General features: G+C 39.1%; 1 protein-coding gene across 9 annotated transcripts in view; it reads left to right on the plus strand.

Annotated features, from left to right (window-relative positions):
• The window catches only part of LOC103720838 (AP-5 complex subunit zeta-1), a 53,397-nt gene extending 30,929 nt beyond the window's left edge, over nt 1–22,468 (plus strand). For 3 of the 9 annotated variants that reach the window (XM_008810763.5, XM_026809895.4, XM_088702957.2), the window contains 10 exons: nt 457–548; nt 649–795; nt 7,558–7,705; nt 7,793–7,869; nt 9,157–9,228; nt 12,425–12,472; nt 15,662–15,789; nt 15,879–16,038; nt 16,150–16,351; nt 21,895–22,468. In XM_008810763.5, the coding sequence (XP_008808985.2) occupies nt 457–548; nt 649–795; nt 7,558–7,705; nt 7,793–7,869; nt 9,157–9,228; nt 12,425–12,472; nt 15,662–15,789; nt 15,879–16,038; nt 16,150–16,351; nt 21,895–21,944 (1,124 nt within the window). In that variant the 3' untranslated portion in view covers nt 21,945–22,468. Of the gene's footprint in view, nt 1–456; nt 549–648; nt 796–7,557; nt 7,706–7,792; nt 7,870–9,156; nt 9,229–12,424; nt 12,473–15,661; nt 15,790–15,878; nt 16,039–16,149; nt 16,352–21,412; nt 21,617–21,894 lie in introns of those variants that run through there. The other 6 variants (XM_088702955.2, XM_088702956.2, XM_088702954.2 and 3 more) reach the window with 4 other exon arrangements.
• The last annotated feature ends 3,882 nt before the right edge of the window (nt 22,469–26,350 follow it).

The raw sequence follows: 26,350 nt of genomic DNA on the forward strand, positions 1-26,350 counted from the left end.
TTTGGATGAATTTTTGGTTCACCTTTTGAGTAGGAAAACTTTGATCCAATCATTAATTTAGGGCTGTTGTATTACTTTTATTTTCTCTTTTTTTTTTTTACAAAATCCAAGAAGAAAGTTTAACCAGACGGAACAACATGATGATGAAACACTTTGTTTTTTGAAATTGTTTGTGAAATCTGTAGAGCTTTTAGCAGCAATTTTTTATTGCTTTTAGAAAGAGCGAAAATAAAGCAAGGAATAGCAGAAGCTTAGTGCAAATTCTGTCTTCAACATCAATCTCCATTTGGTATTTCATTAATTTGCGGAGAAAACAAAAAAATAACAATGATGTCAAACAGGCCCTTTGTTTTTCATATTTTAAGATAAATATAAAGTTTTTTAATATATTCTACATCAATTATGTTTTTGTAATATGCTTGTGCTTTCTGATACATTTTCCCTGCCTCAAAACAGTACTGATAGTGGCATTGGAAAAGGTAGAAAGAAGCTCAGGAACTCTCATTGGCAGTAGCATAGCTTCTATCCAGAAGAGTACGGCTCCTGAGGTTATATTTGAAATTCTTGGAGTTATAAGTTTATGCGATGAAAGTTACCTCACTTATATGTGTATCAGGATTATTTGATATATTTCGAATCATATTGCAGATGCTACTTGCACTCATGGATGAAGCTTATACTGGATCAGCCATAGAAGATCGGGGGGGTGATTCTGGTTCCGATGATAATAATACAATAGATGTTGCTGACCCAGTGTTTCTTGACCTTCTAAAAGACGAGAATGATGGGCTTGCTGTAAGTCTATTCATGTACATTGAATGACTAAATAGTAGTTTATGTGCAAGGACTCAGGATTTTTCTTTGCTGTGTTGGGATCTTGCTATCAAAGAACTTCATAAGTATCCAAGTCTCTGATGTGTGTCTAACTTGAATAGTTATCCTTGGAGCTGGTTGTGAATGTCCGTGTAATGTAGCCATTAGAGCCTTGGATAAATTTGATATTGGATAATCCTAATGAATTTCAGAAACATTAGAAGACATTGAGCATATGTAGTTTTTAGACCCCCCCCAAAAGGAAAAAGGTAAGAAAACATTGGTTTTGGTTAGTTTTGGCCGAAACTGCCGAATGTGTCAGAAAACTGAACTAAACTGAAAAATTTGATCAGTTTTAGACCGGTCTCGGCTGAAATCAATCTGTTTCGGCTGAAACTTTAGGCTTTGTTCTTTTGTCTAGTTTGTAGAATTGCTGATACATGTTTTGTGTTCCAGTTGAGGTTGTTGATTCTAGTGGTCCGATGAAGCTAACTATTTTCATCTGATTGGCTGATCTGACATTCATGGTTTCTGATAGTTAATGCATCATACTTCTTTTTTTGTTCCCCAGTACTCATATTGATATAGATATAAAGATCCCAAGTTTCCAACACATTAAAGGCGAGCTTAAATTTAAATACATGGCATGCAAACTAGTAAGTATTATATGCTATTCTGTGTCAGCATGTTGTAGGTGTCATATTTCCCTTGGCATGACAATCCTCAAAATATGACACATGGACACCCATTTTTCCAAGTCATCGAGAGAGATTAGCTTTGCTAGGAAGTGCAATTTTTGTACTTGATAATGATAAAGTGCTCAATACATTTGGGATGCTATTATGGTTGATGTGTTTGTCACAATTGGAAATTCTTCGATAAGTAATGGTATATTAGAATCTTAGAGAGACGAGACAAAATAATTTCTAGCATATTGGTCATTGGAAAGCTCGTACAAGTGGTACTTGATGGCATGTTAGTTGCAATTTAGTATGTGGGCGAAAGAGGAGAAATGTAGTAAAAATGATCATGATACTGCTGACTTAGGACCTAGGATAAGACCTATGATCGGCAGGCTAGGAGTTTGTCAACCAGGGTCTGCCGCCCTGAACCAGTATCGGATCAGCGTGGAATCTAGTACCGGATTAGTTTTTTTAGAGAACCGACCGGTACATCTTTTGTATCGGTCAATACTGCCATGTATCGGCCGATACCGGTCAGGTTTTCAAATTTTTTTTAAACCATAGCGCGGCGCGGTGTGGTTTTTCAAACGAAGATCCAACAGAGACAAAACTTCAAGAAAAAAAACGCCGGAACCCAAAATCCGGCCATTCTCCCGAGACCTGTACGGGACCGGTACGGGACTAGTACGAGACCGGTACGTACCACTCCGAGATGCCACCGGTATGCTGACCGGTACTGATATGGCGGACCTTGTTGTCAACTATACTGGAAACTTGCAATATAAATAGATTATTGTGAAATTGCAAAGGCAGTCAAATGATTGGTGATATTATCAATTTTAAATGGTTACTCATTTTTAAAGACAATACTTTACAAATGGACAACTACAAATTCTGTAGATATTTCCAAGTGTAAAACATATATTTATATTAATAGAAGTAACAGAAATAAAGACAATCTCCTAACATGTAAAAATTTCTTTCTAAATTCTATAACACAAGTACCATTTTTTTTTTTAATGAGGGAAGGGGAGGACAAGCCACCCAATATTATTAATAGATAAGGAAGGTACAAAAAAGAGAGGGAAGGTACAAAAAAGAGAGGGAAAATCCCGGTCTGGGGGATCATTAAGGTACTAATTTTTTATTTATTTAGGCCTCATGGTTTGGGAAGTCTTAAGATATTTTTGCTAAGCTTTCCTTGAATTCTTGCTTAGTTTGCTAACAAAGTGCAGATGACATATGTAGAATTTTCACCTTTGTGGAATCTCGAGGAAAATGAAATTTTGGAGTTTGTTTATCATGGTTTTAAATCTCATGCCCGGTGAATCATTGAAATACCAATTTTTTATTTTATTTTTTTGTTCTTTGTTGTTTGTAATAATTTATAAAAGTTTTTATGGCCACATAAATGGTAAAAAAATGGTGGGGTGGAGATTACTAGGTTTGCAAGACAATTCTAGCGTAGAGGATGCTGAATTTGAGCACGTCCTCTCCCTTTCTTTCTCTTCTCTCCTCTCTCTTTTTGTTCCTTTCCTTTCTCTATTCTTTCTTTTCCTTCCTCTTTCTTTTTGTCTCGCATGCAAATAGCCTAGTAGACAACAAAAGAGCCATGGCGCTTTCTTTTTCCTAACCAAGTCCCAACTCTGTCCTGGGTGTACCATTTGACCTGGTCACTGACCCAAGTGATCTCGACAGGTACCAACCAAGACAGATTAAGCTGACCTAGATTAGGGGGACTTAGGGTCCAGTAATCATCTCAAGACTTGGTCTCTCATGGAAGATCGAGGATGTTCGGGGTGGATCAAATCCAATTAGGACTTCAATCCACCATCTATCTTTTCGGTGCTCTTGAAGGCTTAATCTGAATACTTGATATCGTTCTTTTATCATATCCTATGTTACACAAACTTGGTTTTGTGTGTCATGTGTGGGTGAGTGTCCGAAGTGTCAGGTCCTTTTAATATCTTAGAATTTCTTTATAAATAGTTGTATACAAGTTCAATACCAATGTTGTGTTAAGGTGTTGGGAATGGGTACTCCAGGCTAAATTGAATGATCTGGGTAGCATAGCTCATATATATCTTTTAATTTATTAGGCGGAGTCAACAACATGATTTTCAACAGAATATAAAGAAGAGGAAGACTTGGCCACATTTGAGTGGATCTCCACTCAGATCTGGTTAAGTCTAGTTCGGATGATGGAGGTCCCACATTGATGATTCGAGCTATTAAATGTGATCTACTACATCTAAACTACTTATGCACCAAAAAACTTGTGATTTGGAGACCTCTTGCCTATGCATCAAGTGGTCAAAAATTGGATAGTTCAAATAACACAAAACACTATATGTTTTCTTTAACCACTTGATGCATAGTTTAGGGATCTCCAAATTACATGATCTTTGGTGTGTTAGCAGTTTACAGGAAGTAGATTACATACAATGTTGGATCATCGATTTGAGACCCCTATCGTTTGATCTAGGTTTGATCTAGACCTGACTAGATTTGAGTGAAGATCCACTTGAGTGGAACCAAGTCTAGCTCATATCAAGAATACATTATACGCATGCTATGAATTGCTATGTTATGATTAAAATTTTTGGCATAAACTGATGCATAGTATAATATGACTAATGCGTGAAGAACCCATTAGGAAGAGTACAATGCTAGTGCATATGCCATATAGTAGTCTGAATCATTCATAAGGTGAAGAATGCATGAACAAGTGTCTATCTCGACTGGCTCCAGTCAAGAACCAAAATTGGAGTCCCACTTACAATGATGTGGTTTAGAAAAAAAAGCCATGCATTCCTTTCGAAATCCAATATGTATCATGCAATTTGTCTCCAAGATAACATTTTCGGATATATTTGAAGAAGAGTGGGAGGTGTTGCTTAACCCATGGTTTGCTGAATCTTGGTGGCTGCCCAACCACCAAATCTTCCTCTTCATAGTGGTTGGTTACATGAGTTATCTAAATTTTATCTATCCACCCAATACTTTATCCAAGCAGCTTTAGCCATAAGAACCTTCTGAACCCCATGTGGCAATTGTCAATAGACCTTTGCTACCTGTGATTAAGCATTGATTTGATAGTTGGATTGTCTTAGAAATTTGTGATCGGGAGTCCATCTCAAGGGATTTAACATTTAAGGTTTTAGGTACTATGGTGCAGGGGTGTACCAATCCCATACTAGAAGATACCGATTATGGTATGCTCCTAGGGGTGGCAATTTTTGACTTGTTAACTTGATTTAGGCCGAGCCCACCTAAGCCAACCTATTAGGTACAGATTAGCCAATCCAGACCCACTAGTGGGATGAGTCAGATGTTCGAGTTAGGGCCCCTTAACCCCTCGAGTCAGGTATGTACATATACATACAGATGTGTATATTCATATACATATATGTACATACGATGTACATACATATATACATACACTCATACATTCATGTTTACACATATATATGAAATGGTGGATTTGTGAGGTGATTTGTGATTTGTATTTTATTTTAGTGTCTTTGCTATGTCATTTGGTTTAGTCCAAACACTATGAAAAAAATATGGACTTGGGTTAGGTATAATGGGGTAGCTGGTTGGATGCGGGCAAGGTCCAGGTCGTGCATACTTTCGCTAGTTGGTCGGGTCGGGTTCAAGTCAAGCCCTATGGACTTTGATATGTGATCTCAACCCAACCCAAACTTGATACAGCTTGTAGATTGCTACCCCTATAGGCTTGTGTATCTACTCCTGGTTTGCCGACATATCATGGTACAGTTGGTTTTCAAAACATGAGGAAATAAGTAACTAGTAAGAAATTTAATCCAAATCAATTACAATAAATTGAGTTGTGAATTATTACTAAATCACATTTGTTTATTTGTTCATGCTAACAACAATCTTACTCCTATACCAATATTAATTAACATGCACTAGGCCATTAGTTTTTTTTTTGTCAAGAAAAAACTTTAGGAAATTATTTTTAATATGAAATATCATTATAAGTTGTATTTTATGGTCAACACATTTATCCCATTTAGAATTGATAATTCAATACTTTAAGCTCTAACAAAATGATATATTTTCTCTTGAAAAGAGTTGGGGGATCGTTATTGAGCATCATATATTTCCTCAGGAATCACGATTGACTTAGTTTGGGTAGTTTGGTCCCACTATACAGCCATTGAAAATTACAACTAGATCTAGGAGATATGGATTTCGTATGTCAGGGACATGAAACCATCAAATGTGAGCAACATCCTCCTTTCAAATTTTCAACTGAATTTATGCTTGAGTTAATCAATCTACAACTGTTGTCACACCCATGATCTGATGCAGAATCACTAATGGGATGTTTGAGTCATTGTTACCATCTTATTGTCACCAACTCACCATGCATTAATGGCAGTTCCATAAGAGGATCACCTAGAGTCATCCATAGCTTTAACAGTTTTAGTCAACATTGAAAACCTTTTCTTCGTCAGCCGATGCAGAATCACCATGAGGTGATGTAAAATTAATATTTGGATGCTTGAGTCATTGTTACCATCTTATTATCACCAACTCAATATGCATTAATGGCATTTCCATAAGCGGATCACCTAGATTCATCCACAGCTGTAACAGTTTTAGGTGTAGCAAACTGAACCTATTCTTTTTCAGCTCGAAGCAAATCATCTAAACATTGTGTTGACTAACCAATTGACCTCAAAAGCTTAAGCTGATGGGGAATGAGTCAATAATGTGCATCTCTTAATACATTGTACATGCTACACATGTACATCATGTTAGATATCAGAAGCTGATACCAGTAGAAAGGAACTCATGACATGTGAACACTCATCTCATGAATTTTCAAGAATGCAATAGATGAAATATAATGATGCTGTTTGGGTGCCAAATCTAACAGAGTATCTTATAAAGCGCCTCTTAGGTGAATGATTTGATTTGTCCTATATGAGGAACTAAAAAAAAAGCAAAAGATAGGAAACCTGGATACAACAATGCCCCATTTATATGTTTGTATGCCTGGAAGAAGAGGAAGTGTGATCAGTTCAATTGTAATAGTGAGATGTTTTATGCAATTTGTTGATTTTAGTTTAGCTTCATGGTGACTATTAGTTTAGTTCAATTGTAATAGTGAAATGTTTTTGCATGCCACGTTTGATGCATATTTTGGAATCCTTCTTGTGGAAGAGTTGGCGAATCAGAGATGCGGATTAGTCAGAGGTCTTTTCTGGACAGTGACATCATTGACAGCTTTGAAAGAAACAAGCTTTAGTTTGCATGTTGTAGTGCACATATTAGTCACTTCCATATAGATATTACCCCTGCATGCCATATGGTCTTGTTTACATGCATGCATCATGTATAAGGAAAGAGAAAACAAAAGCAATAGCAAATAGGTTCTTAGTTATTATTGAAATCACATGTTTGTTGTTATCCTCTTAGTGAATGTAAGCTTATTAGGATAAGTTATTTTCATTCGAGATCTCATTGTCAAAGGTCACATGAATTTGTTAAGTTTTTAGAGCTGCATTCCAGTAGTTCACTGGCCCGACATTGGCGTGATTCATGAACTGCTCTGCTGTGCCATGCCTGTGCTTGGCATGAGTGCATCAATATGCAGCCATGTCGTGTGCCAGTAAGGTATCTCTGTTGATTGATACAGATGGATCTCTAATCCTCAAATATGTGTTCTTTTTCATCGGCTAAGAAGCTAAGACTTAATTTATGACCAACATTAAGTTTGAGAGGGGTGGTTTCATGCTAAAATCTTGACTTGAGTATCATAACTTTTCTCCAATTAGGTTTCCTAAATGCAGCCCACCACTTAACCTCCCATCCCCAAACATGTAATTAACATAAAAAAGTCATTATCAAATTTACCCTTGGAGGATGGAAAGCTAACTGTTGATCTGTTTTTTTCCCCTATTTCAAGAAATCTCCTCTCCCATGCACCTTGAAAGTTAACCATGGAAAATTCAATTTGTAATGTTTCCCTTGAAGGATAAAGTGGTAATTGCTGATCTTTTTTTCGTTTTTTGTTGCATTTCAGATGCGCCATTGGACCTCTCCTTCGATGGTTTCATTATTGCAAGCTACTACCAACGCCCCTCAGTCTGATAGGCTGAGACAAGCACTTCATATGACACCTCGGTTTCTTGCTCTATATTTTACAACAGCATTGAGAGATGTCAATGATTGTATGTTGCATGTATTATTTTCTCGTTATGTTGTTTCATCTTAAATTGGACTCATGGTACAATGAACTTTCTATATGAATATTGCAGCAATGTTATGTGCATTACTTCCACTTCTTATGTCGAGATTTGATACAATGTTCCCGGACAAGGTTTTCTCTTTTGAGGTAGGTGAATGACGAGCATGAATTGCAAAAATTCTTTATTCTTTTAACTTGATATTTTGATCATTAATTAATAATTGAAAGCAAGGCTTGCCGTCTCGGTACCAGACCCTGTACCGGTACCATCTTATTACTATGTCGGTAGTATGGTATCCGATTTAGCATACCAAGTGTCAGTATGCCCTCTCAATACTGTATACCGGTTCGGTACCAGTAAAGTATGGTACAGTCAGTATACATCGATACGGTATGGTACGGTTGGTATACACTAGTACGGCAAACCTTGAGTAGTATTCTTTCATGCATGCTTGTGCATAGGTGCTCAAATATGAACACTGCTAGAGTGCAAGAAAATTGATTCAAAACATTGTAATATGGAATTTATGGAGTTCAAAAGTTGTTTGCTGGATGAGATGAATTAATATCTAATTGATTTTCAGTCTTAAAAGAAACAGCTTATCTTAAACTATGAATTAGTTAAACAGCATTCAGAATTTAATTAGATGTATATTCTATGTTTTTGTAATATTTTTATAGTGTCTTGATAACTGATACTAGACCAGACATACATCTGGATCCGATTCGTTGCCACATCATTATGGTTATTTCTTCAAATTCCCTTTGTATTCCTATAATATAATTAGGTTGCAAATACTGGATAGAAAACCGATGATCAAAGGTCCGCAAAACCCCTGCCTAGAACTGTACGATACATTACCGATTTGATACGTTACCGATTTGATACGGTATGTTGGTACTATACGCAACCTATATGAAGACAAGCTTCTAACATTTTTTTATCACTCCCAGCCCCAGAATGGGTTGGTATTGGTAGGTTCCTGGAGATACGGAGCAGTTCCGCTCATTTCAGACTGTTATAGACTGTTTCAGCTCATATACTGAACCAAACTTCGGTACTGTATAGGTACCTTACCGTTAAGTACGGTATGGCCGGTATAGGACAGTTAGGGTTGGTATGGTAGACCTTGACCGTCATTGTAACTAAATCTAGTTTGTAGAAGAATTTTAGATGTATCAGCAACCCTAAACCTTAATAGCCCAATTCTTCAACCTAGACTGCCCCTTCTGTTTTTAAAATCCCTTAAAGCTTCCCCACTCCTTTGTGTTTTGCTGATTTAGGTAACAACGCCTTCAAGCCACTCCTTGGCTTTTGATGACTGTGAAATCAGGAACAGATGTTTAATAATTAATAGTTTTGAATTAGATCAATTTTTAGGAAAATAGTCAAAATACATTAAGCTCTCTCTTCTATTAATTTCTGCTTTGTAGGTTCGAAAGAGGTTTTCAGATTTCATGCTAGCTGCATTTCAACGATCACCTGATTTTATTGCACTGCTGAAGGTACAGTATTTACTAGTTTTTATATAACAAATTGAAGTTAGCTTTGCAAATCTTTACAAGATTGTGGCTATGATCTATGGATGTATGTTTGGAACTGAACTTTATTCACTTTCAGGATTTTATTTTAATTGTAGATCTACTTTATATAACAACTTTTGGTATCCTCTTCTTTGTGTAAACTAAGGGCATCTTTGGAAGGGATGGGATTCATTCAAATCCGACTGGATTTTCCTATTCTAACAATCGTTGGTGTAGGATTGACTGTTTGGGAAGTTGAATGTGTGGAATAAAAAGCCTCCAGAAAAATGCAGATCTGACAGCATAAAAAGAAAAGTCCTAGGGTATACTTTTTGTTGTCCGGCATTCATCATGATGGCGCTATCTCCCTTTGCTTCTTGTCCTTGTCTGCCCCAGCTGGAAGGTAGCAGACACCATCTGCGATATCACCCTGAAGTCCATCCCCTCTGCATCTGAGATGGAACTTTCCATGTTCCTTTAGCTTAGACCTTGTCAAGGCATCCCTCTCGGTATTGATGGAGCGAGAATGGTGGGAAGCACCATGATAGCAGTGGTAGGATGAATAAGAAGGCTGCGGAGGATAGTAGTTTCTGTATCATGCTGCTTTACTGTGCTTTCCAATGATTTATGAAATGCCATTAGTAGAGATACCTATTCAAGTCACTATGTGTTTGGTCAGATTTCAATGTGGTTTTTGGGGTAATGGTTCAATAGAACAATGTGCACTGGTTGTTGTGATGGTGAACCTGGACTTGGTTGTCTAGGTTAGAGTACGTGAACTTAAATTCTTAAGTGGTAAGCATTTTAATAACTACTGGATTGGAATTATTAGAACTTAGAACTTAGATTATTGTAGTTCAGTTGTTGAAGTTTTGGTAGCAGGGTATTTGTCTGATGCCCTTGTGAAAAAAATATTGCACAAACACGTCATATTGGATAGTCTTGTCTTAGCTTAAGATACAGATATTGAAGTGAGTATTGAGTAACGAGATAGCTGTTAGAGTCTGAGTGGAAAAACCTATAGCTCTTTCTTAAAGATTTTTTTTGGCATTTTAATTGATATACATGAATTGAGTTGTGAATGTCTTCAACATTCCAGTTCTCTGCTTACTAAAAATATGTAACTTTGAAATTTCTAGGCACACAAACAGTGATGTAAGTGGGTTTTGAATGTGTTTTCTGTGAACGAAATCATTGGTTTTGATATACTTTCATATTAAACACCATATTTCATGTATTACATTTTTTATCTTTTATTTTGTATTTCCTCGAGTAGTCCTTTTTAGGTTTTGTATGGATGCTACTATTCATAGGAAACATCTATACATTTCATATATATAAAGAACCTCCTCCTGTCACAAAGTAGTCTTTAATTCACCCTTTTTTGCTAGAGTATCCTGTATGAGAAAAAACCCAGAAGAGAGAGCATCTACTCTTTTTTTCTTTAACATTATATATTTTAAAGGAGCATACATGCAATTACATGCTGTCTATTCGAAGCAAGGATTGTTGTGCTGAAACTAGGGCCCAAACCGGCTGCCCAGTGGCATGAGTCGGTATGCCCCCATGCCGTTCCATGCCGGGCTCATACCGACACAATAGAGGAGGCGGGGAGAGAGAGAGAGCCGAAGAGAGAAAGAGAGAGAGAAGGGGGAGAGAGGGAGGGTGGCGGACATCTGGCGGAGGCCAACAAAGAGCCGGAGAGCTGCGTGGAGGGGCGGAGGAGGGGCTCCACTTTCGGTTCCCTTGTTTCATTTGAAATAGGGGTTTCGGAAAGAGCTCCTTTTAAAAAAAATTAAATAAAGGTGGCAAGGGGTTTGCCGACTTGACTTAAAATTTTCGAAAATAAAAAGGAGTCCTCTTCGGGACCTGTTTCGAATGAAACATGAAAACCGGAGGCAGAACCCCCCCTCTACCCCTCCGCGCGGCTCTCTGGCCCTCCGTCGGTCGGCCGCCCCCTTGTTCTCTCATCCTCTCCCTCTCTCCCTCCCCCACTCCTTTCTCTTTTCCTCTCCTTCTCCTTCTCCCCCTCCGTCCTGGTTTCTCTTTTGGTTGCTGGAACCGTCTCGGTCTGCAACTGGTACGGCTCAGTACGTCCATTCAGGATAGTTTCGACATCATGATTCGAAGCATTATTGACCTTTACTCGTCCGCAGAAGGCTGGTCCATGGCATTATGAATGTATCTCATGAGTAGGACAGTATATCAATCTTGGTGCACAGGGGTCTCAATATAGTTCAAGGGGAGTGCTGCAGAAATGTCTCCAATATCTGAGCCACATTTGAACCATATTTTCTATTATATATTCATTTACTTCTTGATCTGATTTAACTATGAATAAATCCTATGCGACCCCTAACATGACTTTTTCCCAACAAAAATATGTTGTTTTGTTCTCATTTTCCTGAGTAAAAAATAGAGGGGATGATGTTTTTCATATTGGTCCTCTTTTAAAGGGTGAAGCATGTTTGCTCTTTTTTTTGTTAAATAAATTTATTTTAATTTTGAAACTCATAGATTTGAGAAGGGCCTTGGCGCAACAGTATGGTTGCTTTATTATGATCTAGGTGTCATAGGTTCAAAATATGGAAACAACCTCTCCGCATGCAAGGGTAAGGCTGCATGAATCTGACCCTCCTCAAACTCTGCTGGCTGGAGCCTCGTGTGCTATGATGCCCTTTTTATTTGAAACTTATAGATTTATTTTTCTTTCTATATCCACACAGTAGATAGGATTAGGTGTCTATAGGATTTTCCACCCACTAGATAGCTGGTCATTTCCTACAAGATGAAAATCTAAATCAGTAAATTCCTATCCTTAGTATAAATATTCTAATTGCCCAAGTATGTCCTCAGTGTAGTACCTGACTAAGAGCTTAAAATATGTGAAACTTTTGTAATTGTAATCATCAAAGATAACCACTTCAAAATACCATAATTTTGTCATGGCAAACTTAAATGAGAGTGATCATAATTCCAAGTTGAAGTTTACACTAGTGAGGTAACCTCTACCAAAGTAAGTGTGATTTTGTAAAACCCTAGTGTAAGATTTGTTTGATAGTGTGATTAGAAAATAGAAAAACATAATAGATGTTTTTTTCTTTTTTACATTTGGAGTGTTCTTTGATTGTAAAATTTTGCAATATATTTACCTGATCAAATGGAAATGCAATTGCAGAAACCTATCACAGACAGACTTGGGGAAGCATATGACAGTCCTGCCAAGGTAAGAACATCCCCTCTGTCCATGTATGCCCTTTCTATTCCTTAATTTAAAAGATATTGGAGCTCATAATGTGAGATTAATATCTTAATTTCTTCCTCTCTGGTTTTGTTTTGCTATTTATTATGTTCCAAGATCATGGTGAGCGAGAATATTAATCGTGGAGTTCTGTGCTGAGCTTATAAGTCCTATTAGTCTATAGATTCTAACATAAATAATCTGCAGACATTTTTTTGATAGGTCCCATATTTTGTGTGAGGTTTGTCCTTGATCTTTCTAAACCATATGGTGATGTGTTTTAAAAAAAATGTACTAATGTTTTCTCTGATGCCGTGTGTCTGGTAGGTATAGAAGTGAAAAATGATCATGAACATTCCTCATTTTAACAGTTGACGACATACAATGAGCCTATTTTGTGTCTGTATCTCTTTAACCAGATCTAACTTTTTTGTATTATTAGTCTTGGGCAATACTCGAATGACAACTGCCTTGAATATATCAGTGGTTTTCATGTTTAATAATACTGCAATTATGTCAGATCCCATGTGCACCAGTCAAATGGCTCGTGTATATTGGCTCTATGAGATTATGCCGGACAAGACATTGGCTTTGTCTCAATTGTTTTTGTTTGATTTCATCAAAATTTTCCCTTATTTGTGACAAATGAAAGTTATACCCATGTTGGTGGGTGGGTGGGGGCCTGGGGGGTTTGCAGCTAACTTCATTTATTGATCTGGAAGTAGAAGTATTAGTTCTAAATGGGGATTAGATGTAGGGCTAGATTTCCATGCTCAAATTGCAATGGCCCAAAATTTCCTGAGATCTGACCATCATAATTAATCAAAACTTCATTAAAATTAAAATCCTCAAAAGGAACCATGACATCCAACAATATAACTAAAATTATAAGTCAAAACATTTAAGACAAAATTCACTTTAGAACTTGAATATATCCTCTAATACACAATATTATACCTTCAACAATATCGACACAACATGAAAACTATGATCTGGTGTCGCTTCCATAATCACTAGATTCAAATATTAACTTCGAAATATCAAGTCCACCTTAAGTAGGTCAACTAAGGCTTTAATAAATCACCCTAAAAAAATTGTAAAAGAGACAACGTGAGCTACAAAGCTCTGCAAGTAAACTTCTATTATGGTCAAGAATTTAAGTTTTCATTGAAAAACACATGGCTCCTAATCATAAAGCAGATCAAATTATCACTAAAAATCCAAGTGTCAGTTCACTGAAATAAGGTGAAATCAAAAAGTTTCAATAAGAAAACACAATTGCGCTGAAAGAGTTAAAGCATATGATTATCAAAAAGAGTTCAGATAATTCATGCTAGATCACAAGTCATATATTCTTCAAAAGTTCAGGCAAAGGTTCAATGAATCACGCCGAAAATGAAAATTCCAGAAATTAAAATCCACAAATAGGAAATCAAAACACATTTACATCAAATTCTAATATTTTATATAGTTTTACATTATCTTGTCAAGTTATACCCTTGAGGCCACTCAATATCCTCATTGCTAGTGCAAATGAGGCCATTCATATCCTCAGAGTTCACTCATACTGCTTGGCCGAGGGTTCAGTTGTGCCACCTGGCCAGAGATTCCTTATCGATAATTCAAGTGACACCACTATATACAACCTTTCATAGGATCCTTATAAATTCTTATTGGTAATCCAAGTGAGGCCTCAAATACCACCCAGACAGAGGTTCCTCGAAGAAACTCAAGTGAGGCCTCTCAAGTTCTTCAATTATGACACTTATTTTATATTTGAAAATGCTCAGAAATATCAGATGAAACATTCATTAGAAGCTCCAAAAATAAACACATGTAAGCGAATTTCTAGTGAGAGGAGAATCTAAAGTCAATCATAAGTATAACATAGCAATGAATGATTCATAAATTTTTCATAATTTCACGAAGAAACTAGAACATGATTTTAAGGTAGCATAGGACCATGAACAATTTCAAAATCATCGAAACAGAGTACAGCTTTAGAAACTAAATCAATTATAATATCCAAAATTCAAGAAAACCCATGGTTTAAAAAGTGGCTAGTGGTCCAAGGTATCAAAATAATACTTGATCTCGAAGGATTTGATGAACCAATTTCTGTCAAAATTCTGATGCAAAACATACTTGGACCTTAGGGTTTCAAAGAATTTCAAAACCATTCAGAAGCTTAACACTGATTATGGGATTCAAAGATACTAGTGAATTTAGAACTTAAATGGAGAAGGTTACAAGGAAAATCATGTTATTTTGGAAAGAGCCATGCATCTAAGACTTTCAAATCATGAATGAGCTTAAAATCGACTAAGAGATTCGAAAGAAACACTAATCTGACAAAAACTTAAATCTAAAGCCATGGAGAAAGTTACTTACCTAATGAAGAAAATGAAACACATCATATCCAAGTTTCATAATCATCTACTTCTTGTTCTTCTTCATTTCCTTCTCCTCTCTGGAAAACCCATCCATTCCTTTCCCCCTCCCTGAGTTGCCCCCTATCACCCTTTATTTACAGAGTTATGGAGTTGGAAGGGCAGTTTAGAAGGTGGGGTCCACTAGGTCGGTTCCTCTAAAAAGGTGGATCAGCTCAGTCAGTTGGCAGGGCAGGTGGGTTAAGATGTGGCTTAGCAGGCAGTCCACTTAGGACAGTCGAGCAGGTAGATTGGCAGACTTATTTACATGTATTATTGTTCAAGTAACTTAAGACATTACATGTAAACAAGAAAGTGCGGCAAGTGCCCCTTATTTGAATTTGTCAAAAATTCTTAAAAATTCTAATTCTTCAAGAGTAAGAAGTTAATTTCCCAAATTTAGTTCAGAGCTCTGATTTTTGGCTCCAAGACAAAATTGTGTCTTTTTAAATGCAATGGTATTTCTCGAACCTTATAGTTTTGTGAATTTTTTTTCTACCTAAATATGAGTAAAACTCAAAACTCTGGTTTGAAATTAGTCTCCAAGGCATATGACCTAAAATGATGCTTGACAACACTAAGCACATTCCATAGTTTCAAGGATCACACATATAGATGTATTTGTAAGTTTTCTAGTTATAAATTTGTTTGCAACTCATATATGTAAATGCATTTTATATGTGGGTTATATAAGATAAAATATTATCTGCATGCCCTTCTGAAAAAAATATCTTTCCTTGCACAGACAGAGTTGGCATTGCATTTGTGTTGGGTCATTGGGGAGCATGGAGCTGGTGGCATCTCTCACAAGGATGTGGCTCGTGAGCTATTTGAGAGCTTAGAATTGCTTTTATATGAGAATCTTTCATCTAGGTTGGTCCAAAGCGTAGCAAAAATATAAGTCTTCTGAAACTGAATACTGCAGATCTGTTTTTAATGTTGTTTTATCTTGTCCTGGGCAGTCGTTTGGGCTTGGGACAGGAGTCAGCTGTTGACTCAAATATTGCTGCTTTTAGAAAATCTTCGCAAGCTAGACTTCTTTGCTTTGTGGTGACAGCAATCGCGAAACTTGCAACGTGCCACAATGAGCTACTTCCAAGGGCTCGAGTGTCATTAGCTAAGGTTTGTATATATTCTAGACCTATTTAGGAATTATAAATGGCAGGTTCATAAGCTTATCATTAGTTTTTCAAATCAATAATTGGAAGAACTTTTGCATTTCGTGTATGTCAGGTGGCTCGTTCTCGAAACTCAGACAGGAGGGTCTGGAGACGTGCTAGTGATTATTTGGGACTAATGAGTGAACCAGCAATCTGCTTGTCTGTTTTGGGATCCTCAACAAGGCATGTCAATGGTCCTGGCATTGTCAATTGGAGTGAAGGAGGATCGAAGATGATTGCTCATATTCCATTTTACATTCTTAACGAACAAGAAGGTAAGTAGATTTTTTTTAAAGTTTTTTCAGCTATCCTGTAGTGCTTCTAAGAAATACACAGGAATGCCTGAAACCCGAATTAGGGATTGGATATCTTGTTGAAATAAGGTGTTCTCCATGTAAACGTTCAAATATTTGAATATTTATTAAGTTTAATTACAAATAGGGAAGGTCAAATTGCCTAAATAATAAAGTGCCTTCCAAATGGATACTTAATGAGAATACAAAAAATCATAGTCAATCTTATACAAGTTTTCCTTTGCTTGTGTAACTGTTTGTTATATTATAGTTATATTGCTTCTGAGCCACTCTGAGATTCTTCAAATTTTAGTTAATTTAACTGGATTCCAGCTACACATTTATATTGGCCTTTGAACAATGTTAGCTTGTTTGCTTTAGTACCCACAATTTCTTTAACTACCCAATGTTTCTTTAAGTATTTTTTAAATTTGATTTTGTTTAAGTGGACTTGTCAGGAAGCGTGTTTACCTAGAATGTGTAGTAGACTGAAGATACTTTATTAAACATTAACACTACTAGTATTAGTCCGAATGTGAGATGCAGGGGTTCTGGTCCCATTAGCAGCCATTTGTAAAACTAACATCATGTAAAACAGCCCTAGGGAACCCTTTTAATGCCATAGCACGCATAAGTCCTAGCTTTTATATCATGCAAATCCTATTTATATCATTATTATATTTGCTATCCTATAGCATTAAAATTAATCTTTCACATATAGAAATTAGGACTTAATTACATTTATTACATGTGCATAGCATTGTATGGGTTCCCTATGCTTGTTTGCACTATAAGATCTCATTTAGTCTGTAGATATTGTTTCAACTATTTCTCAAATTTCAATTCTTAATAATTTCAGGTGGAAGATGCAATTTAATTATTAGTACAAGTTAGTTTGTGTTTCATATCTACTTTGTTCTTGAGGTTAAATATATGGTAGTTTCTTAATTATGAATAGAGTTCTTTAGGTAGATGTATGTCTAATAAGACTCTTTTAGGGTTTAATTTTTGCAAGATTTATGTGATTTGCTATAAGGAGAGCTTAAAGAAGGGCATCCCAATGCATGAAGCTCCCACCACTATGGGGTCTAAGGACGGTTAGATGCAAGATTCACCGAACTGGTATTGGAGATTGTACTGGCTGGCAACCGGTTTCATATGGTATAGGTTGGTACCATATCATTTTGGGGCATGCAGAGAATTGGGAGAGGGAGTGTCACGCCCCGGATCGGGTCCGCGCCACAGCCGTGCTACTGCAAGCTACTGCCTGCAATAACACGAAGCCTCATTACTAATAATTCATAAACAAAAGGGTCATTTCATTCATAAAGTATTTCTCCAAAATGGAGCAGTACAGAGCTCTAAATTTGTACATCCAAAATGAATTTCCCCACCTAAAAGTCTTCCGGCTCTCTGCTCCTAGCACCCTATATATCTGAAAGAAAAACAACAGAAGATATATATGAGCTATGTGGCTCAGTAAGTGACCATGTACTATCTTACCGGATCAAGCATAAGAATTCATACAATTAGCATTATTTAAAGGAGATAGCAGTTATAGCAAAATGCAACATTTCATAAAGAATATATTCAAAAATCCGTCATAAAACAATGTATGCTCTGGCCAGGCAAGTTCATAAATGTCACGGCCCGCCTGTGCGGGGCACGTGACCATCGGGCCCACATGAGGAGGAACACGGGGCTCCCCGGCCAATTGTTCGGTTCCGGGGTTCGTACGCGCGCGCATGCGCCGCACTTAACCCCTCACTGATTTTGCTTCTCCCCAAAATGTATCTACAGGATTTGGAAACACCCGTCTCATATGCCCAGGCTCATGATCATGTTTCAAATATCATTTTCATGCAATATATCATAATCATAATTCATACCCAATCATATATTCATGAAGAAATACTATTTAACCAAATTCATGAATCACATGCAATCATATGCTTGATCCTAATTTTGAGAAAATACACTATATCAAATACTATTTCATCATTTCATACTTTCAACTTAAACAGTGATTTGCAATCCATAAGATTTGTGCAGGGTCACTTACCTCGGTTCGCTCTCGGAACTTTAATCTTGTCCTGACAAATTCTCTATACCTATTAAATAGTTCAAAATATATTTTTCATTATTCATCTATTTAAAACTCCGAATTAAACTTGAATAGATCTTAAATTCCAACCGGGTAATTGAACTAAAATCCACTTATTCCCTATTTATTTTATTTTTATTTTTATTTTTCTTTTTCCTTTCTTTTTCTTTTTCTTTTCCTTCTCTTTTCTTTCTCTTTTCTTTTTCTTCTTTTCTTCTCCTTTCTTTCCCTTTTCTTTTTCTTCTTTTCTCCTTCCCGAAGCTTCTCCCGACTCCTCTCTTCCTTCGACCGCGAAGAGAGGAGGGTAAGCTCGGGAGGGACCGAGCCAGGGCCGGCCGGCTCCCGCGACCGGCTCCCGCAGCCTTCACCCGCAACCGAAGCCCGCGGCGCCCTCGGCTGCGCTCGCGGCCGACGCTCGACGCCCGCGTCCTCGGCCGGCCTGTGGCCAATGCTCGTGCCGGCGGCGCTCGCAGCCGAAGCCGGTGGCCGCCGCACACGACGACGAACCGGTTAGTTCGGCTTCCTTTCCTCTCCATTCTTTCTTCCTTTCTTTTCTTCTCCTCCCTTTCTTCTCTTCTCCCGATCCCTCTTTTCCTTTCCCCCTTTCTTCTCCCGCGAAGGGAGGAAGGCGAGCTCGGGATGAGGGCGACGGAGTTCTCGAGAGGGCTGGCCGAGGCCGGTGGCGCCTACGGCAGCCCTCCCTTCTCCCATGGAGAGACGCGCTGGGAGAAGCTAGCAGCGTCGTGGGATGCCCACGGTTGAGCCCACGGCCGCTCCCCGCGATGGTCATGGCGCTCACGGCCGGGCTGCAACGCTGCGGTGCTCGTGACCGGGGCCAGCGGCGCCGGCGATGCTCGCGGCCGCATGCGATGAGCCTTCTTTCTTCCCCTTCCTTTCTCTCTTTGTTTCTTTCTTTCTTTGTTATCTCGAATAAATCAAGAGAAGAGAAGGCAGGGGGCTTACCTAGCTTCCAGGGAGTAACAGCGACGACCCCTGCTTCGACGCCTAGGTTGACGGTTCCGAGACCCCGTTCTGAGGGAGGACGGTGAGATCCATGTAGATAGGGGGGGTTTGGGATTTCTTAGGCGGTGATCATTGCTTTAGCAACACCGCTTCAGCGACGCTCGACAGCTAGACTCCCCATATCCCCTCAATTAGCACGAGGTGGCAACCCTCAAATGGGTTGTCAATCATGGGCCCAAGTTGGCCCATGAAGTGTCCTGGCCCAATGCTCAAGCATGGGCCCAAAAGGTTATTGGGCCCAGTTATTACAGGGAGAGAGGGAGAAAGAGAGAGAGGAAGAGAGAAAGGGGGGAGGGTTGCGGGAAACCTTTAACTCTAACCTTAGCGGAGCAAGAGAGGGAGGGAGGAAGCGGGAGGGCCGAGGGAAAACCCTCACCCTAACCCTAGCTAGCAAGAGGGAGAGTGAGAGGGAGGGAGGGAGGGAGGGAGAGGGAGGGACGAACTTACTGGAAAATGTGTGGGGGGGTGGGGGGTGGGGGGGGGGGGGGTTGTTCATAAGTGGGGGGGGGGGGGAGGGGGTTTTAATGAATGAACCAGGGGGGTTTTATCCTCAACCTGCCCTATCTCAAAATTATAGTCTGAAATGGGCCAGTCCCCGACCAAGCCGGTTTAGTACACCTTGAACCGGCCAATTCAGCATGGTTCGACCATCCTTAGACATGGGTATACTGCCTTAATCCTGCATGTGGAAAAAATATTTTTCTCTCAAATTTGTGACACGTAGTTCATAATGGAGCAACCATATATTTGCTCCAAGGCCTGTCCTCTAGTTGCTATAAGGAGAGTAACACATAACAAAATGATAATTTAAATACTATAGATCTTATCTCTCCTACAATTTGATTTATTTCTTATCATCCCCATATGTTCTCCATTAAATTCGAGTAAGTACTAAAGAGAGATTAAAGGCCCTAAGTATCCATTGAAAAGCTCTAGAAGTGTTGTTCTTGGTTCCAACAATCTCTAAGATGGTTTTTCATAGGAGCATTAAGGAAAATGAGAATAAGGAAAGCTATGCGAGGTGTATAGCTATGCCATATGTTCATGCTAGATTCTTTTTGGTTGTCAAAATTTTTAAAATAAGCTAAAAATTTGAATAAACTATTTCTCAAATGTTAAAACTACCTTTGATCTATTATAGTATATTTTATATGATAATATGAGCTAGACTCGGCTACACTTGAGTGGATCTCCACTCAGATCCGATCAGGTCTGTATTGGATAATGAGGGTCCTATATCGATGGTCCGAGTTATTGGATGTGATCTGCTATCTCTAAATTACTCACATACCAAAAATCATATGATTTGGAGATCTAGACCTATGCATCAAGTAGTTAGAAAATTGGAAGATCTAAATAACATTAAATTATATATATTTTTTATTATCACTTGATGTCTCCAAATCATATAATTATTGGTGTGTAAAAAGTTTAGAGATAATAGATCGCCATCCAACGGTTCGGATCTTTGATGTGGGATCCTTATTGTCCAATGTAGACTTGAGCGGATCTGAGTGGAGTTCCACTCAAGTGTAGCAGAGTCTAGATCATGATAATATTCAGGATTTTGCTATGATGCTTCCTAAGATATTATATATAATAAATTTTTATTTTTGTATGCCATCCGTTTTGTGATGAATGGTCCAGATTTTCTCAAAAGGTAACCAGTTACGACCGGTGGAAAGTCCATGTACAGATGGCAAGTATCGTAATTTGGATAAAATCCGGGGGTTATAACTGATATCTTGTAACATGATAATTTCGTAATTTGGGCAGCTTTCAGGGGTCAGAACCGATCCCTATATCAGACAGTTGCAAGCTTTCATTTTTTTCGTTTTGATGAGGAACCCTCTTCTCCTTTGTCTCCCGACTGTTCATCATTGTTGTACATCCCTCGGTCTACTTTCTCGTTGTAGCAAGTCCCTTGTTCCTCTACTCCAATGCCACTTCCTCCAACTCTGCAGCATCTCATTGGAAAACGGCCGCTGCTTAATCCTTCTGGCCCTTATTCTTTCACCAGCAAAATGGAGCACGTGATCAGAGGGAGTTGTGGGAGATGGATTATGGAACACGAGTCAAAGGGGTGTTGGAGTTGCGAGGGCAACTGGATGATATCGGTTTATTGTAAATTTTCTGTTATAACTACTGAAAGCAAATGGCTGAGATTAATTCTTTTCTTTTGAAAAAAAGAAAAGCACCAAAGCAGATCTCTCATATTAATATTTAATATAATATCAATATTAGAATAATGTCTGTGGACATTATGCATCTACAATTTTAATTCTTTATTAATTTTGATGCCATTGATGATGATTTATATTTGGTCATCCTTTTTTCCTCTTTTTCTCTTTTAATATGTAGTATGATGCAGTTATCTTCTAAATTGTCTGTTTTGCAGGTCCGCCCTTTCATGACTTTTCCTTCTTTGATGTCTTTCCAAGAGTATGAGATATAATGTTCTGGAAAGGTGTCAGTAAATATTTGTATGACCTTGAATCGGTGAGGGGCTAGAACAGAGTGGACTACGTCTGCAAATTATGATGGCAGAAACAATGTTAAGAATTTTACGGTGCACAAAAATGACAAGATATCCTCTATAATCTTCCAGAGATGCAATTTTCATTCCCAAGGAATTGAGGAAGGCTCCTCTGAAATAACTAAATGTGTGCTTCATTCTTCTTTGACTGGCAATCTTGATGTCATATTTGCTTTGTCCCATCAGCTGGCAGGTGGTTGGCACGGCCCTGTATCTGCCCATCAATGATGTCTATTTGAGGCAACTAAAGCATGGTTGCAGAATGAGAGAGGAGCTCCAGAAACTGTACAAAAGGGTCAATAAGTCAAAATGGCCTTGGTCAATAGATCTTTGAATATAAAAAAATGTGTGACATGTAAAACAGATTTCGTTATGGTTTCTAAAAATAATTTTTCTGGGAGACTGAAATAAAATGCAAACATCTGTATTCTTATCATATTCAACATATTAAGATTTCTGATGACATCTTTTGTATGGACATTTAATATTGCTATGTTTCACTAGCGGCAATTATTGATTTAATCTATTCCAACGTTAAAGCATCAGTGCCTCTTACTTGAATGACAGTTTAGTTGGATGATGAACATGGAATTCTCTGTTATACCATAACATTTCGGTAATTCACTTGAATGATAACTTCTGTCTGTCAAACAGGCTTTTGTATATTGTTGAGAAATGTTACGTGGTCTGATATTCTACCTTGCAGAACATTCTGAGGTGTGATGCTGCAATTAAATCATCTGAGTGCATGTGGAAAATTTTCTCTGACCTTCTTTGGTATCAAAGTTGTTTACGGAGCACAATTTACAAAATAATTAGTGTACTGTTTGAATGTAATCATCAGGATACAAGGACGCCCTGGTTGGAGATCAGCTCTTAAATAGAAAATGAATAAGCAAATGAAAGCATATGATATGTCTGAGCAGGGGAGAAAGATAGCATAGCTGGCAAAATGTTGGCCCATGATAAGATGGTATCCATGCATATCATGTTCCTTAAAACCGAGGAAAAATAAAGAAAATTGGAGGCTAAAGCTATCAAACCCAACTCAACCAACCCTGCCTAGGCTGGAACCAGGCTCCTGGGTAGACCAAGGTTGAGCTCATGGAATCGGGTGGTTCTATATACACCCCCCCTATTGCTCAGGACACCCCCCAAAAATTAAAAAAAAATTAAATACTCTCTACACCCCCCCATTTGCTAAGGACACCCCTAAAAAATTAAAAATTCCTAAATTACCCCCCACCCTCCCCACCCCCTCACCTAAATTGCTCTCTACACCCCCCAAACCCCCCCCATCCCGCTCTTCCCCTCCAAAACACCCGCCAACGCCCAAAACCCCCCCGTTCCCCCTTCTTCCTCTCGTCGCCGGCATTCTCCCGATCTCCGACCACCTCGCCGGCTTCTCCCGGAACCACCTCCCCGGCCATCTCCCGAGCAACGAGCACCTCGCCGGCGCCTCCACGACCACCTCGAGGTAGCTCCCCCCCCCCCCCCCCCGCCTCCCCAAATCGTTCGGCACTGGTTCTTTGAACCAGTGCCTTCGGTTCGGCCCCATGGGGCCGACCCGCTGCAATTGGGTCGGCCCCATGGGGCCGACCAAAATACATTGGTTCGGCCCCATGGGGCCGAACCAATGTATCTTGGTCCCCATGGGGCCGAATCCAAATTTTTTTTTTTTTTCTGTTGCTAGACTAAGGATTATTTTTATTCCCAAATTTTAGCCTAGATCACGTCCTTAGGGTGAATTGGATACCCAACATCAAGGACAAGTTTTTCATTACTAGATTAGATAGTAATTTGAGAAGTAGGGATAATTTAGAATCATTATCATATAGCATTAACATGGTGCATCCAAATATGATGATCTTGTTACCTTCATCGATGTCATTCTTGATCTTGGAATGATTATCTCATATCAAATGCTCTATCAAATAATAAAACCACAACATTAGTTAACGAACAAAAACTAAAAACAAAAACTAAGAATTGCGGCATAGTTTTAGGTAAAGTCTATTATTGAGTTATGTCTTGAGTTTACGAGTCGTATACTTTTGAATTATCATTTATGTATGCAATTGAAGTAACATTGAATTATTTATCACAAAACCCAATCATGTAGATTCCAAGAAGTAACTTGTTTCTTTTTTGGCTTGTTTTATCATTTATCATTTATGTATGCAATTGAATTATTTTCTTTGATATAGCCTAACATTGAATTTCTATATTTTCAGACATGGATCCCGGTCCCTCCAGAGTTAGACCTACGACGTCAGCTAGGAGACGTCGTGCTAGGATTGCTTCTCCCGAGCCTGCTCATATGCCATCGCCCTCTCCTGAGTCAGAGCATGATGATATGCCCGCTAGGGGCGAAGACGATGAGTCCGTTGGACCATGTCCAGGAGGTCCAGAGGATGAGTCCGTCCTGATCAGTTTCAGGACGCATATAGCAGCTTCCATCTGGAGGCAACAGGTATTGTTTATTTGTTATAGCATTATATTTTGTTTATTGATGTTTTATAAAGTAGTAGTAATTATACATTTATATTACAGGAACGGGCTCCACTAAAGTGCATGAACCATACTGCCAAGGTTGGTGAATGGAAGTGGTGGTCTTCAAACCAACCAAATACCAGGTTCAAAGCACTATTGAGGCAGTCGGGCCTCATAGAGTTAGTATAGTGCTCTTATCGATTCACCGATAAGATTTTGATTTCGGGCTTCGTAGAGAGATGGCAGCCCGAGACGAACACCTTCCATATACCATTTGGCGAGATCACTATCACGTTGGATGATGTATCCGCCATTTTAGGGATTCCTGTCGCAGGTGCCTCAGTAGCAGTTTCTCCTGAGAGGATGAGTGATCGGGATGCTGAGGAGCTACTTGTGGAGTTGTTGGGGGTGTCAGCTGGAGACGCGCGTCAGGAGGTACTGTCATCGCGCGGTCAGTCTGTGAGGATGGAGTGGCTGAGGACTCAGTTTCACTCTGTATCTGATAGAGATAGCCAGCAGAGGATAGAGTGTGCAGCACGAGCCTATTTGTTATTTTTGTTAGGCTGCACACTCTTTGCTGATAAGAGTGGGACCAGGGTGCCTATAGCGTATCTGTGTTTACTGCGGGATCTGGATAGGGTGAGCACATATGCCTGGGGTACAGCTGCCTTAGCATATTTGTATCGGCAGTTGGGGATTGCGTCGAGGTCATCAGTGAGACAGATCAGTGGTTATATGACGCTTCTGCAGGCATGGATTTATGAGCATTTTCCAGCACTCAGTCCTCACCCGTCGCTTGAGTATACTGATGCCAGTCCCCGCGTGCACCGCTGGATGCCCGCTACTCCATCCCGTACCACGATGGACCATTTAGTGGTTCTACGTGAGTCATTGGACCTTTTGAGCATCGATGAGGTACGTATCATATTACCATTTGCTTGTGTTTGTCAGTACTTTTAATATGCGATATAGTATAAAACTGAAATGGACCTTTTGTTTTGCAGGTTATTTGGGATCCCCATCATCGGCTTCGGGGAGATCGCCCATATGTTGATATCGCATTTTTTAGTGGCTCCATCAAGTGCCTTGATATCGTAGAACCCTATCATCCAGAAAGGGTTCTTAGACAGTTTGGTCGTATTCAGACCATCCCTCGAGCGCCACTAGCCCCTACGCGAGCCAACAGAGGTTCCACAGCAGGCTCGTACCGGATACATTACTCCTATATGGATCAGCTTTGGGAGCGGTGGGAGGACCACGTGCTGAGCCAGGCGAGCAGGAGCCACCCAGTTACCCGGCCATCAGACAGCGTACCGGGATACATGGAGTGGTATCTCCGTATCACGCACGTTGCAGTTCAGCCTCCTCATCTGCGCTCGAGTACTCATTCTGGAGCTAGGGGAGGTCATGATGATGCTGACATGCACCGGCGGTGTATTGCAGATGCACTCGGTATCAGTACCGACATTGTACGGATGGGTCCCTCAGATGCTACGTCACTAGGTGCCGGGCACCTATTTCATGCTATTTGTCAGATGCATCAGTTACTTCTGGGTGATGAGCCTGGCCCGAGTACAGCACCCTCTCATTCGGATCCAGCACCCTCTCATTCGGACGTACAGCAGTACACGCGTCGACGACGGCGTCATAGGGATTGATGATGGAGCCTTTATTTTGATTATGTAGCTTCGACTTTTTTTTTGTGTAATTTGAAACTGTTGATATTAATGAAAAATATATATTTTTGGTACATTTACGTGTAATCTTTGTAAAGCCTGGCCCGTTCTATTTTACACAAATATAACAGTGCACATAACAATCAATC

Source organism: Phoenix dactylifera, chromosome 8, assembly GCF_051530095.1.
Source record: "Phoenix dactylifera cultivar Ajwa chromosome 8, Ajwa_hap1_PhDact_Kaust_v1.1, whole genome shotgun sequence".
NCBI classification, from domain to species: Eukaryota; Viridiplantae; Streptophyta; class Magnoliopsida; order Arecales; family Arecaceae; genus Phoenix; species Phoenix dactylifera.